At 41.9% G+C, this 14,382-nt stretch overlaps 1 protein-coding gene across 10 annotated transcripts in view; it reads right to left on the bottom strand.

Moving 5' to 3' along the window:
• PLEKHS1 (pleckstrin homology domain containing S1) overlaps positions 1 to 14,382 on the bottom strand; it is a 52,576-nt gene extending 38,194 nt beyond the window's left edge. For 2 of the 10 annotated variants that reach the window (XR_013367815.1, XR_013367814.1), the window contains exons 1-10: positions 14,100 to 14,381; positions 13,757 to 13,851; positions 12,338 to 12,384; positions 7,725 to 7,813; positions 7,507 to 7,613; positions 6,767 to 6,901; positions 4,367 to 4,442; positions 3,545 to 3,670; positions 1,415 to 1,540; positions 242 to 348 (exon numbers count right to left, since the gene is read on the bottom strand). Coding sequence is in view for 7 of the 10 variants with exons in the window: in XM_077877577.1 (XP_077733703.1) it covers positions 242 to 348; positions 1,415 to 1,540; positions 3,545 to 3,670; positions 4,367 to 4,442; positions 6,767 to 6,901; positions 7,507 to 7,613; positions 7,725 to 7,813; positions 12,338 to 12,365 (794 nt within the window). In the remaining 3 variants the exon portion in view is untranslated. Of the gene's footprint in view, positions 1 to 241; positions 349 to 1,414; positions 1,541 to 3,544; positions 3,671 to 4,366; positions 4,443 to 6,766; positions 6,902 to 7,506; positions 7,614 to 7,724; positions 7,814 to 12,337; positions 12,385 to 13,756; positions 13,852 to 14,099 lie in introns of all 10 variants that reach the window. The other 8 variants (XR_013367813.1, XM_077877572.1, XM_077877577.1 and 5 more) reach the window with 6 other exon arrangements.

A 14,382-nucleotide genomic window follows, 5' to 3' on the forward strand; every position in this document is an offset into this window, starting at 1 on the left:
GTCAGTTCAGCAGCTGTCTTTGGATCAGGTCACGATCCCAGGGTCCTGCGATCAAGCCCTGAGTTGGTCTCCCTGCTCAGTGGGTAGTCTGCTTCTCCCTCTGCCTCTCCTCCTTGCTAGAACTCTCTCTCTCATAAATAAATAAATAAATAAATAAATAAATAAATAAATAAATAAATAATAAATATTTTTTAAAAAAAGAATCGTTAGGGAAAAAAAAGAACATGGCAATTTTACCTACCAGGATTTCATTGACATGTAATGATGCTCAGTTCTCTCAATGAATTGATCTGGACTACCAGGTTCAGGAGATTCACCAGAATCACTGGAAGCAATAAAAGAATCCAACTGCAGACAAGAGGAACAGGTGTAAGGATGCAAATCCACCAATAATCAATACCTTTTTACCCCTTCCATGATGGTGCTGGGCCCTGAAATAGTAAGTACATCCACCATTGGATGAACAGTGGTGCTCATTCTTGGAGACTGAATTGGTAGAGGTTCCCCAGCACAAAGTCTGTTTTCTCCTCCTGGTTTCTCCCAGTGCTTCCGATACGGTGTTTTATCAGACTACATTGCTATTTAGTTTTCCATTTCATCAGTAGGCACTTCATGATATAAACTCTTTTTCCCAACCAGTGCTACTGTAGAATCACGTCACCTGGCTGGGTCAGAGGCTCCCACAAACACAGAGCTGGCCTCAGGCTATTCTGCTCACAGGCTAGCCAAGTTGCTTCAAGGAGCTGTAAAGGTCCTAGCAAATATTGGCCCCAGGAGGCTCTCAACTAGCCCCTCATAGCTAGGTCATTGGGGGGGGGTGAGGGGGGGATGATTGCTCAAAAACCCTGAGGGCTTTTAACTGCCTGCCCAACAGATCAATCATTAACCCATAATTGGAAAAATCCATTTCAGTCAAGCCAGTCTTCCTGCTGCTCCCCTGTGAATGGTGGGCTTCCAGAGCCAGCTTTCATGCTACTGGCTTCACCTGGAGTGCCCCCTCTCCTCTGGCCTTGTGAGGCCCCACAGCCCCCTCTGACCACCTCAGCCATTGCCAGTCTCCTTCTTCTCTGAACTTCTACTGCATAGTTTTGTACTTAATTTTGGGGGGACTATTTTTTCAATGGTTTTTCAGCTTCGTTTTCGCGGGCCTTCTGTCTGGAAATCACCTCGCCTGCCTTCCTTCCCTCATGCCCTCCACGCATATTACAAGCATCTCTCTTCAGCGCGGAGCCCTTTCTGTGTGGTATGGTGGCTGGCTCCTGTTCAAGCGTCAACACTGTGAGCACGTCACCTGGGCCTGATTCATTGCTCTGTGCCACTGAACCCAGCCTAGCGCCTCTCAGGAACAGCACACAGCAGGGGCCCAGCAAATATTTGTGCAAGGAATGAAGGATTAATGGAGGGAAGGGGTTACCTCCGAAAGAATACTTTGAGGACTGATATAATGACTCTCTTCTTCTGTATCTTCAGTAGTTTCTGACAAAAAGTCGTGTGGTAAATGAGCTTGTCTGAGTCCTGGAGATTTTTTTCCCATTAAATGCTGAATGAGGAGATGGAGACAGAATTAATTCTTTTCTTTTTTCTTCCTTCTTTCTTTTTTTCTCTTTCTTTGCTTTTTTGCAGGGGACAGAATTAAACCACATGCTCTCTGGAAAAGCCGTAATAGATTAATTGTGTTGGGAAAATCAGAGAATCTTCCAAGGTTACATGCGGAAGCCCACACAACTTGAACTTGCCTCTTGAGTCTGGGTCACCTTGATGATTTAAAAATTTAGCCCATCATTCAGGCTTTTCTGTACCCTTGGGATCTGAATCTCCAAACAAGTGGTTCTTTCTGGTGGGAGTAGGGGGCAATGTTCTAAGGCAGGAAGCTCTGGAACAGAGGCCCCCACCCCCACCTACTTAGTTTTCACTCAGTGCCATCTGAGAAGGTAATTAGCCCGTGGTCAAGGCACCGCACCTTTCCTCTTCCTGCTCAATATTCCCCTTTTGTGTTCTGCTCACATACTTCTATTGTTTCCATAGCAATGCAATTTGCTAGGTGTTGATCATGTGATAGTATGGATTATAGTCTTCAAGGTAATGTAGGTTCAACTAGTTACTGCCTTCCCTCCACAGTAGCTACAAAATACACTACTAAAGCAGCTGCTTTGCATGCCAGGAAAATTGTTATAAGTACAACTTGATTCTTCTAAGAACAATGCCTTAGAGCAGGGGGGGTTTGACAAGATCTTGAATGTGCTCTAAGAAGTCCTTGAACAAAAGTGATTTTAAAAACATAATACTTTAAACTGTGTCCATTTTTCTAGGGCCAAGATCATGAGGCTAGACCAGGCTGAGCTAGGGAGGAAGAAGGGTTCCCACCTAATTTCAACAACAAACCCCAACAAGGCAGACGATAATCTTAACTGGGACTGGTTGAAAAAGCACTGAGTTCGAAGACAGAGCGTGAAAAAAGGGCAAGACGACCAGCCATGTTATCTCTAGGCAGAAGGGATATCATGAGTGAAAAACAAGACATAATTTACTGAAAAGAGTTCTCTTTTACAACCCATTTCCTACAAATACCAAATGAGGTGTTTGGCTGGGTGAATTCGATCTGCTGCAGAAAGCTTTTAAAATAGTTGGAGAGCTCCCAACTAGATAAAATAGGAGGTTATGCCATATTAAGATGTGCTGGGGGCCCAGGGAGGAGGGAAAGTCAGTGGTTGCATCTCGAAAGGACAAGATGGTATCCATAGCAGAAGAAAAAAAACAACCAAACAAACAACTACTCGGCCCATTTATCCAAACTTGGAAAGATTACAAATCTGAGAGAGCAGAGTATCATCACAAGTCATCTTCAAGGGCCAGATGTCCTTTTTTCCCCCCTCAAATGGATTTCATTAGAAGTAAAGATGAAGTCAGAGAGAAAAACAAGATCAATCTGGGTAAATGAAGGAAATTAATAAGAACCTTGATGTTGGGCAGCCCGGGTGGCTCAGCGGTTTAGCGCCACCTTCAGCCCAGGATGTGATCCTGGAGACCCAATTTTGAGTCCCATGTCAGGCTCCTTGTAGGGAGCCTGCTTCTCCCTCTGCCTGTGTCTCTGCCCCTCTCCCTCTGTCTTCCATGAATAAATAAGTAAAATCTTTAAAAAAAGAAAAAAGAACCTTGATGTTACCCCAGAAGTATAGGTTGTGTGGCAGAAAACAAGTGATGTTTCAGGAATCTCTTTATAGAAGTAATCTGTGCCCTCTGCGGTAAAGTGAAACCAAGGTTGCCAGGTAGGCTTTGGGTTAGCTGGAAAGTTCTCCACCCCACATGCCCAGATGCATGCAAGAAGCACCTAGAATGAATGAATACATTTCGAGGTAGGCAGCGCATGCAGGGAGGCTCATTCACGGTATAAGAAACAGCCTGAACATAAGATCAACACTAGAGCTAAACATCATTTTTTGGTGCTTTGGACTCAGAGGAAGGTGTCAGATACATCGTAAGAATTTTGAAGCATGAGCTGACCCCCAGGCAAAGCGTCCTGATTGGTAGACACAAGCCTGATTACCACATCCGGAAGACTGTTTCTTGGTGTCTGACAGCCTCTGGTGACAGCCTCTAATGTGCTGGAAGGATCAAAGAGAGGGCTGGGGTCTGAAGAGGGCCTTTTATCACCCGATGAGAATTTCTCCTGCTTATGGAAAAGGAATATTGCAGTCAGGGCATGATCGATCTCTCACCTGGAATTCAACAACAGCCTCGTCGCTGGGCTTCCTGCCTCCAGTCTTTTACCACTAACATTTATACCCCCCAGCCAGCCTTCTGGAACTCACTAAGACATGACGTGATCATGCCTCTCTCCTATTTCCAAACCCTTGAGGACTCTCAGCCGGGCCTGCAGATGCCCTGAGTTTCCCTCTACCTGTCTTTTTAAGCCTATGTCCCTCTGCACACTGCCCCTTGGCTCTACTCATTTGAATTGGCACGTTTTCTAAGTTGTTCAATGCTTATGATGAAAGCAGAGGCCAAGGGAGAGGGAAGCCAAGGCATGTCTACCAGTGGATTCAAAAGGCAGCCGTTATGCACCTTGCATGACAATCATGGCAAGTACTATAGTTTCGGCCACTCTTGAAAAAATGCCACAGTTACCTTTCGCTCCTCCAACCCCAGTAATGAAGATTGGAAGTGTCTGTATTTTTAGGTCTCTTGCAAAACGACAGAAGTATTTTTTCCCCTACTCTTAATCATAAAAATAACAAGGCTGTACATTCTCTCACTTATTTATCCCTTGTGTTGAGGCCAGTTGCTAAGGAGGAAAAGAAAAAGCTGCCATTGTGTCCTCGTGAAAGGGGTGGGGTTCACTGTTATTTCATTAGTGATGTAGAGTCACCTCTGTATCCTGGCGTGCTGCTTCCACATCCCAGCAGAACGAAGACACGAAGGAGACCCAGTCTTTAATCTTCTCCCTGTTGATAGGAATAAATTCTCAGCTGGCGTGTGGCAACAATAGCACCTGTGCTCCTTTTGAACCGGAGAAGGGCTCTTTTATTAAGGTTGGAACAGGCCGTGGGAGCAAGTACCAGGGAAATAAAGGTTTTTTTTTTTTTCCAAAGTAGCTTAAACGACCCACTGGCTCCTCACCACCTCCACATTTGCACACTAGAATTAATCTTCACGCCACCTCTGTGAGGAAAGCTCAGGGAAATGGGAAGAACACTGGAAAATAACGGTAATAATCATAGGGTTTGGAGCTCTGGGCTTTGACACTGATTTCCTTTGTGTTCTTAAGCGGGCCCCTTAACCTGTCAGCGCCACTTTTGTGTAGCCATCCAGGTGTGCCTCCCTTTGGGGAACGCATGTGTTTATGAAGAAGGTGTTGGAATGAATTTATATAAATCACATATTCTTTTCTATTGACTTTTCATGACAATGTAAAAAAGAGAGCTTTCGGCCTTGAGCTTCGTCGGCAACAGATCAAGGTTCTTCGTACTTTGGTGTTAGCTTGCGCTGCCTCCTCTGACAGCTTCCTCCCCTGACCTCAGCCTCTGCCAAGCAGCTGATCATCTATAATGGATCCATTTAAGGCACCTTTGCTAGCACCAGGACCGCCCCCCCCTTAAAAACTGCAGACCCCTTCAGGGATGAGCATTGCCCCTCCTGAACACAGGGAGCTTAGGCAGATATCTGTGTATTGGGTTAGGTTTTTTTTTTTTCTTTTTTTAAGATTTATTTACTTATTTAAGAGCAGGAGAGGTAGACAGTGGAGGGGGTGGGTGGGGGAGACAAGCAGACTCCCTGCTGAGCAGGGAGCTTGATCCCAGGACCCTGAGATCATGACCTGAGCTGAAATCAAGAGTTCGATGCTTCACCGACTGAGCCACCCAAGTGCCCCTGTGTATTGGGTTCTTTTACATGAGATGCATCTGGGGTGATGGTGGTAGGGTTATGGGTTGAATTGTGTCCCCTCAAAGTTTGGATATTGAAGCCCCAACTCCCAGTACCTGAGTATGTGACCTGATTTGGAAATCGGCCTGGGTTATTGTAGATGTAATTAGCTCAGACAAGGTCATACTGACCTCCTAATCCAGTATGACAAGCATCCGTATAAAAAGTTTGGATGCAGAGACACACACACACGGAGAGAAGGCTGTGTGAACTTTACGGTTCTGCCACAAGCCCCGGAACTACCAGAAGTTAGGAAAGAGACCTGGAACAGACCTTCCCCAGAGCTTCAGAGGGAGCGTGGCCTTGTGACACCCTGCTGTCAGATGCCTAGCCTCCAGAACAGAGAGACAACGCATCTCTATTGTTGTTTTTAAATTTGTTTCAATTTATTTTTTATTTAAGTTCAATTATTTAAGGGGCACCTGGGTGGCTCAGTGGTTGAGTGTGTGCCTTTGGCTCAGGCTGTGATCCCGGGGTCCTGGGATTAAGTCCTACATCGGGCTCCCTACGAGGAGCCTGCTTCTCCCTCTGCCTGTGTCTCTGCCTCTCTCTCTGTGTGTCTCATGAATAAATAAATTAAATTAAAAATAAATAAATTCAATTACTTACCATAGAATGTATTATTGGTTTCAGAGGTAGAGGTCAGTGATTCACCGGTCTTATATAATACCCAGTGCTGGGGATCCCTGGGTGGCTCGGTTTGGTGCCTGCCTTTGGCCCGGAGCGTGATCCTGGAGACCCGGGATCGAGTCTCACGTCAGGCTCCCAGCATGGAGCCTACTTCTCCCTCTGCCTGTGTCTCTGCCTGTCTCTCTCTCTCTCTCTCTCTATCATGAATAAATAAATAAAATCTTAAAAAAAAATACCCAGTGCTAATGACATCATGTGCCCTGTCCCCCAAACCCCCTTATTTCTGTTGTTCTAAGATACCCAGTTGTGGTGTTATGGCTGCCCTAGGAAATGAATACTGTGACTTTTCAAGGTATTTTGACAAATAATGAAGACTGTCAAGATGGTGTTGAACAGTATGTGGCTCTGGGCTTCTGTTCAAAGTATGTTTATTGTTTATTGGTTTAAAATGTTTTATTTGTCAGGACACCTGGGTGACTCAGTGGTTAAGCGTCTGCCTTTGGCTCAGGGCATGATCCCAGAGTCCTGGGATTGAGTCCCACATTGGGCTCCCTGCTCAGTGGGGAGCCTGCTTCTCCCTCTGTCTGTGTCTCTGCCTCTCTCTGTGTGTCTCTTATGAATAAGTAAATAAATAAAAATCTTTAAAAAATGTTTTATTTGTCTGTCTTTTTATATTGTGCGCATGGGAAATATTCTGTGCTATCTTACCACTTACCTGTCATGGCCAATGAGGAAATATTCCCTGTTGGTGGTTCTGATGGACATCACCTCATCAGAGCAGCATTTAAACATTTTATGTACAGATTGCATTTTTTCATGGCTACTTATGCCAACTTCTACACTGGAATTTCTGTCAGATATAGACATAGAGTATTAAACATTTAAACGTGAGAACTAATGTTTTATATTAGGTTTCAAACTGAATAAAATTTAGATCTGCTTAATTGACATTTTGGAGGTTGTCTGATAATTTTAGATAAAAAGTTTAGATCTGGTTTGTCACTGATTGAAAACATTTTGTTCAGCCTCAAACTTAATTCAGAAATTCTTTCTTCATGTAGATTCTTTGTTCTACAAAGTATCATGTTTTCTAATTTTCTTTTTGTACATAATTTCTGAAAGAGAGGACAAAGAAGCCAAACTAAATGCTTTTTTAAAAATCCATCTTGGCTTTATGAAATGATGATTTTTATCTGCTCTCATCCATAAATTAAGTGAATTGAAACTTTTTGTAACTAGATGCTTATTAATTAATAACTTATGAACTACAGTATACAATACAAAATAGGTATTTAGCTATGTTTTACTCAAAACATTCCTCATTTTAGCTTCTTTTCAGCAACAACTATTGTAAGTGTGAAGCCTTTGTTTCTTCCAGTCAATGATTTAGATTTCAACTTGCATGCACCTTTTAGTATTTACGGTTATAAACAGTTTTCCCGATTGGATACACACCGGTCAATTTTAATGGATCCTCGGTGATGTTGGTTTTTGTAATAGGAAAGACAAAGACTCCTTTCCCCACTCTTTGAAAGAATGAAAAACCGCTTTTTCCAAGAAGACTGAAAAATGAAACCATTTTGCATCTTAGTTAAATCTCAGAGGAAGAGAAAGGATTTAAAAAATGTTCATAAGCCTGGTGGGAGGCCTGTTAAATCATGGTGAATACTTACAGCGGAGAAGAAAAGCTGAGGAGGTGGTGATTTAATAAAGTAATCTTGTTTGCAGACTTCATTTTCATAATAAAATGTAAATCGTTTGCCTAATAAAAGAAAGTGAACAGACTCAGTTTGTTCCCTGTAAATTGTGGAAAAGAACTGCTTCAATTGGAAAACACTATTTACCTCTGGAAAGGTCTTCAAATTATTCAGTTACGAAAAAGGACATCTTTAATAGGATAGGCCATAAAAACAGAAAACCAAATGGCCAACAGTGTTCTTATCCATCCACATCCAGGACCTTGCTTCAGATGACATGTAGCAGCTCTTTAATGTTTAGCTCTGAGTTCTGGGGGCACCGTTGCTGGCTTTCTAGATGTGAGCAAAGGTTTGTCTCTATCCTTGTTGAAGAGCGAGCCAGAGGAGCAGGATAATTCTGCTTTGCCTTGGCTTAGCAAACAAAAGCAAAACCACCTGCTACTGAAAATCAGGTGGCAGAGTGATTAAATCATAAGGTCTCCAAAATGTTAATAGCTTCTCAGTAAGTATTGAAATTTATAGTTTTTTTCCCCTGTATTTTCAAAAATGTCTTCAAGACATATGCACTCCTTTCATTAATTAGAAAAACACAATGTTGTTAAGATAAAATTTATTTGGAAAAAAAAAAAAAAACAGCTTGGTTTTGCTTTCACATCCAGGCCGTAGTTCTAGTTTGTCCGTGGTTTGGTAAAAGACAGCCTTTACTAAAGAGTTAGAGCTTTTTTTATTAAGTGAAAACAGAATAAGGATTAGGGAGCACAGCTAATGGGGACATTGTACTATAGTCTATCTAGTAATTCTTTTTTTTTTTTAACATTTTTTTTAGAATAGTTTTTTTAAGACTTTATTTGAGAGAGATTGAGGGAGCATGGGCAGGGGGAGGGGCATAGGGAGAAGCAGATGCCTGGCTGAGCAGGGAGCCTGATATGGGGCTGGATCCCAGGACCCTGGGATCATGACCTGAGCCAAAGGCAGATGCATAACCACTGAGGCACCCAGGTGCCCCCTTCTTAACATGTTTTTAAGTTTATTTATTTAAGTAATTTCTACATCCAGTGTGGGGCTCACACTCAAGACCCTGGGATCAAGAATCACATGCTCTTCCGACTGAGACAGCCAGGTGCCCCTAGAATCTAGTAATTCTTAGGCAGCTGTCCTCACTTTGCCTCCTTCTCCTTGCTCAGGAACTACTCTAAGTTCTCCTCACTCCTCATCCCTACACACACACACACACACACACACACACACACACAAGGAAAAAGAAAAGAAGAACGGAAGGCAACAATATTGCAACTAGCTCCTCTTTAAAATCATTGTTTGGCCTTGGACATAAATCACAGATTTATTTACTGAACAAGTATTTATAGAACAGCTTGGATCACTAAATCTCCCTGTTTCTTCATCTGTAAAATGGAGACAGTAGCACTGACCTTAGAGATTTGTGGTGAGGACTGAGGGAGTTAATGCATGGAAACCTCTCAGGACTGGGCCTGGCACCCACTAGGGCTCACTGAAGAGTAGCTCTTATGAATAACAGAGGAAATTTTAGCTTTTATCATATGCTGAATAAACCAGTCTCTCATCTGCCTATAACATAGAGGCTCTTTGGTGGTATTAAATTTAGAGGGTTTAACAGATGTAGATATTTTATGAAAATGTGTGTCTAATAACATTGTATACAACTAGCAGAATCTTTTTTTTTTAAGACGGGGAGGGCCATTGGAAGAGGGAGAGAGAATCTCAAGCAGGGTCCACACCTAGCATGGAGCCAGATGTGGAGCTCGATCTCAGAATCCTGAGATCATGACCTGAGCCGAAATCAAGAGACGCTTAACTGACTGAGCCACCCAGGTGCCACTACAATTAGCAGAATCTTAAATAAAGTAAATATCTGTGAAGATGTTGCCTTGGCTGGGCACTTCCAGGGTGTCCCCAGTATTCATACTGACTACCAATTCCAGGGCACAAGAACCCTGACGGTATTTGTTGACCACGACAATGGCATTGTTTTCTCCAGAACTTATGCTAAGGAATCACCTTAACTCAGCCTTCCATCAGCCTTATGGCCAATTACTAAATCATGCCTATTTTCACTTCCTGAATACTTCAGGATCCATCCCTATTTCTCTATTCCTACCAGCACTTCCTTCAAGACCTTCAAACATTTTTAGTATGTTTCAATTCACATGAACTTGAAACCTCTATATGTTTTCCACCGTGTTTCAGTGGTGGTCCAGTTTGACCTCCCAATTCCAGTCTTGACATCTTCAAATCCATCCTTGATGTACCCCTGACACTAAATGACAAATATGACTGATCTAGCACTTGGGGCAAAGAGAGAATAACAGGGACTAGGTTTACAAAACAGAATATATAAAATAGTGGTTTTCAAGACACTGAGCATGGACATTTAAAGTCACTGATCCCTAAAAGACAGGAAGCAATCAAGGTGGGCCCTACTGTTCCCCTGAGAGAGTTTCCAGGCTCCGACATAGGAAAGGGGAACTGAGATGGATTTCAAAGTAAAAAACATATTACTAGGGACCAAGATCTTTTTATAATGATAAAGGGGTCAATTAATCAAGAGGACATAAAAATGCTACAGATTTATGTACCTAATAAAAGAGCTTCAGCATACATGAGGCAAAAACTGATAGAACTGCACAGAGAAATAGACAAATCCACAATAACAGTCAGGGATTTCAATATCCCTCTCTTCATAACTGATAGAAAAATAGGCAGAAAATCATAAAGATATAGTGGACTTGAACAACACTGTCAACAAACTTGGCCTGATTGATATTTCTAGAACACTCAACAGCAGCAGAATGCACACCTTTCTCAAGGGCATATGCAACATTTACCAAGATAGGTCATATTCTGGGCCATAAAACCCGTCTCGATAAATTTGAAAGCACTGAAGGTTTACCAAGTATATTTTCAGAACATAATGGAATCAAATAGGAAATCAGTAACACAAAATTTTTGAGAGTGATACATTTGCCCGTTTTTTGATTGTGGTGCTGGTTGCCTAGGCATATACATATATCAAAACTTATCAAATTATACATTTTATTTTTATTTATTTTTTAAAGATTTTTAAAATCTATTTATTCATGATAGACACATAGAGAGAGAGGCAGAGACACAGGCAGAGGGAGAAGCAGGCTCCATGCAGGAAGCCCGAGGTGGGACTTGATCCCGGGACTCCAGGACCACACCCTGGACCAAAGGCAGGCGCTAAACCGCTGAGCCACCCAGGGATCCCCACAAATTATACATTTTAAATGTATAAAATACATTTTATACATTTAAATTTTATACATGTGGTTTATTGTATATCATTTTCACCACAAAAAGCTATTTCAAAAAGTATGACCAACCTAAAATGCAAATCTAATGACACCTTTCTCTTGCTCAAAAGGCTTCAAGGATTCCTGGCCATATGAGGTCAAGGTCTGGCACAGGATAGTGCCACAGCCTCATCCTCTACACTTCCCCGTTCTACTTTCTATACTCATTGTCCTCTGACACATCCTGTCTCTAACCCACGCATTGCTTTTGTTCATGCCATCCCTTTTCTGCTCAGTTGTTCCCTTTTCCAATCTCTTTTAAAATCCTATGCGTCTTTCAGAGTGTAGTTTAAATGCCTTCTCATAAAGCCTCTCTGGATTCCCACAACTACTTACAAGCTCTTCCTCAGATTCCCATAACATTTCACACTTATTTCATGATTCCTGTCATAACTTGGTTATTTGTGCTTATCTTAGCTTCTCAATACAGCTACTCACATGTGTTGATCTTAACTTCCCAACAAAATCTGTAAACTCACTGAGAGCAATGACCCTATTACTTAATCTGTATATCTACTGCAGTATGAAGCACAGTGGCCTTACTAATAATAGATGCTTTGAATAGATATTCAAAAATACTTTTTAAAAAAAGATTTTATCTACTTATTCATGAGAGACACAGAGAGAAGCAGAGAGAGAGAGAGAGAGGCAGAGACAGGAAAAGCAGGCTCCATGCAAGGAGCCCTATATGGAACTCCGGGATCACGCCCTGAGCCGAAGGCAGACGCTCAACCATTGAGCCACCGAGGCATCCCCAAAATACTTATTTTTCAATTGAATTGGATAATTTGATTTCTAAATTATTTCATCCTAAACTCAGCTTTCCTAACTACCCACCTGCAATGAACTATATGAACATGAACAAGGACCTTTGAATAATATAGCTCGAGCTCCCTCTATGATAACAACATAGGCAATTTTTCCAAGTGAGAATTTCTGACTAAATTATGAAATACTCTTCAGTCTTTTCTGGGTTTTAGTACCATCTCCAAGCAACAGATGGAACATTTGGTTAATGAAAATCAGAAAATGTCAAATTTCTAGATAGGTGAGCTCTTACAAAATAATTAACCAAATCCGACAGCTCCTGCCACTCTCCATACCAAGAGTCATTGTCCCAGAAATGCTGCCCATTAGCCTCACTAAACTGTCTTCTGTACCCTGATTAGCTTGGTGAGAATTGTTGGTTATTTTCAATAAAGTTTTTTACTTCGGAGAGTATACCCCCCTGGATACCTGGACTCTTCTGAGGTTTGGGTTCCATTATGGCTGTCTGTTCTCATCTGTCAAAAGGAAGAGTTAAACACCAGTTAGTCCTTAAACAACAATGTGATTCACTGATGAGTGCCACGATCATGCAGCCTTAGGATGGTGCCTGTGAATGTTGCTGTACTGGGTTATCAGCCTCCTGCTTTCCTTTCTGCTCCCAAGGCTGAGAGTAGCCACAGTAATAAGGACACATCCAAGCAACTTGCGTTCACATGGCAGTTCTGTCGAGGTGTTGCTTAAGTGTGACAGAAGGAGCTGTGTTCCCTGGACTTTCTCTGCTCCTGCTCCATAAGTGACTCTGACAACAAAGTCCCTGCCAGAAACAGCACCAAGGAGGAGAGACAAGAACAGGCCAGAGGGCAGGAGGCTGTGGACCCAATGCAGCTGAGAAAGCATTACTAGCCAAAAGGAAGCCTGAGATAAGCCCTTCTCCATGCCAGGAACTTGCTTTCTCCAGAGGGAAACTGAAGAGCAAGGACCAGGGCATATCCCTGTTCTCAGACTGCCTCAGGTGTCTGCCAGGCTCTGGGGTGAGATTGACTCCAAGAGGCAGAGCTCCTTCCTGGGCAGCTGTGCCAGCAATCCTTTAACCCCTGTGGGGTCCTGTGAGAAGGGGGATCCCACAGGGTAAAGGGCCTCAGGGCAGGGGAGATCTGTGACACCTGGGATGTGCTGGTGATCAATTTTTACCTTGAATTAGTAAGACTCTCAAAATAGAAGGAAGCATCAAGCAGGCCAGTGCCAGGGCAGTGCCAGGAAAACGGGAGGGGGCAAAGGGCCCTTTATACTACATATATACTATATATAACACACAGAATATGTGTTAACATGCAAAAATATGTGTTAACTGACTCTGTTACGGGGAAAGCTTCCAGTTAATAGTAAGCTGTTTGTGGTTAGTTTTGGGGGGAGTCAAAAGTTATATGTGGATATTCAACTGCATGGGGGGCCATCACCCCTAACCCCCATATTGTTCAAGATTCATTTGTCCATATATATAAATGCTGGGTTTCCTACATAATATATATTTCATATTATATATATTAATTTCATATTATACATAATGAGTCCAGTACATGTATATAAATGTGAAATCCATTATATAAGAAACCTATTATATAAATTTTGCTTATATAAGCAAAATAAGCAGAAGCTTATGTTACATAAGCAAAATTATACATGATATATGAAATCTCATTTAATTTCATATTTTTATTTATAAAATATATAGATTTTACATATATTTTTACATAGAATACTATAAAACTGACATTACTTTTTCAATGGTATAATACCCATTTTACAGATGAGAAAACGGTTATCAGAGATACTAAGCAATTTGCCTTTGACCACATAATTAAAAAGAAGCTGAGACGGAATTCTAACCTGAGAGTTGTCGTCTGAACCGCTTTGTTTTTCCTTCTATTTAAGAAAGAAGAATTAAACCTTTTCACAGTTCTACTTGCATTTCTTGTTTTTGCCTGCAAACAAAAAAGCCTTTTAGATTTATCTCTTTGATCTCACTCAGGAGAATGTACCCACTATCATTGCCTAAAACCTGTTTATTTTAATGTCATTTGGGATTTGATGAGTGTGATACCAAAAGATCCGATTTCCTTCTGACTTTACAGTTATGAACCAAGAACCCAAAACAGCAATTTTGCTCAAATAAAATTTCAGATTACCACAGCCTTGAGAACCTAAGACATTCAAACCAAGCAGTACTTACTGGAAGCCAGGTGGTCACTGGTTCAGTTCTTAGCAGAGTACTCCGTCCCTGGGTCTCCTGACCTTATCCCTGTTCACTCTGAGCTCTGAGTGGTAAGGTGAAAATTAAATATAATCTGTTTGAAATGTGAACCAACAGGAAGTTCCTAAACTACTACCTTAGGGCAGATTTTATGCTTGCCTTAAGCTAAAATGGAAGCTGTTGTCCTAGGGGAAGTCCTGGGCTTTCATCCTTTTTGTGGCTTGGCACAGAACTGCCCCTGGCATTCCAGCTGTCTAGCATG

This window comes from Canis aureus, chromosome 29 (genome assembly GCF_053574225.1).
Source record: "Canis aureus isolate CA01 chromosome 29, VMU_Caureus_v.1.0, whole genome shotgun sequence".
NCBI lineage: Eukaryota > Metazoa > Chordata > Mammalia > Carnivora > Canidae > Canis > Canis aureus.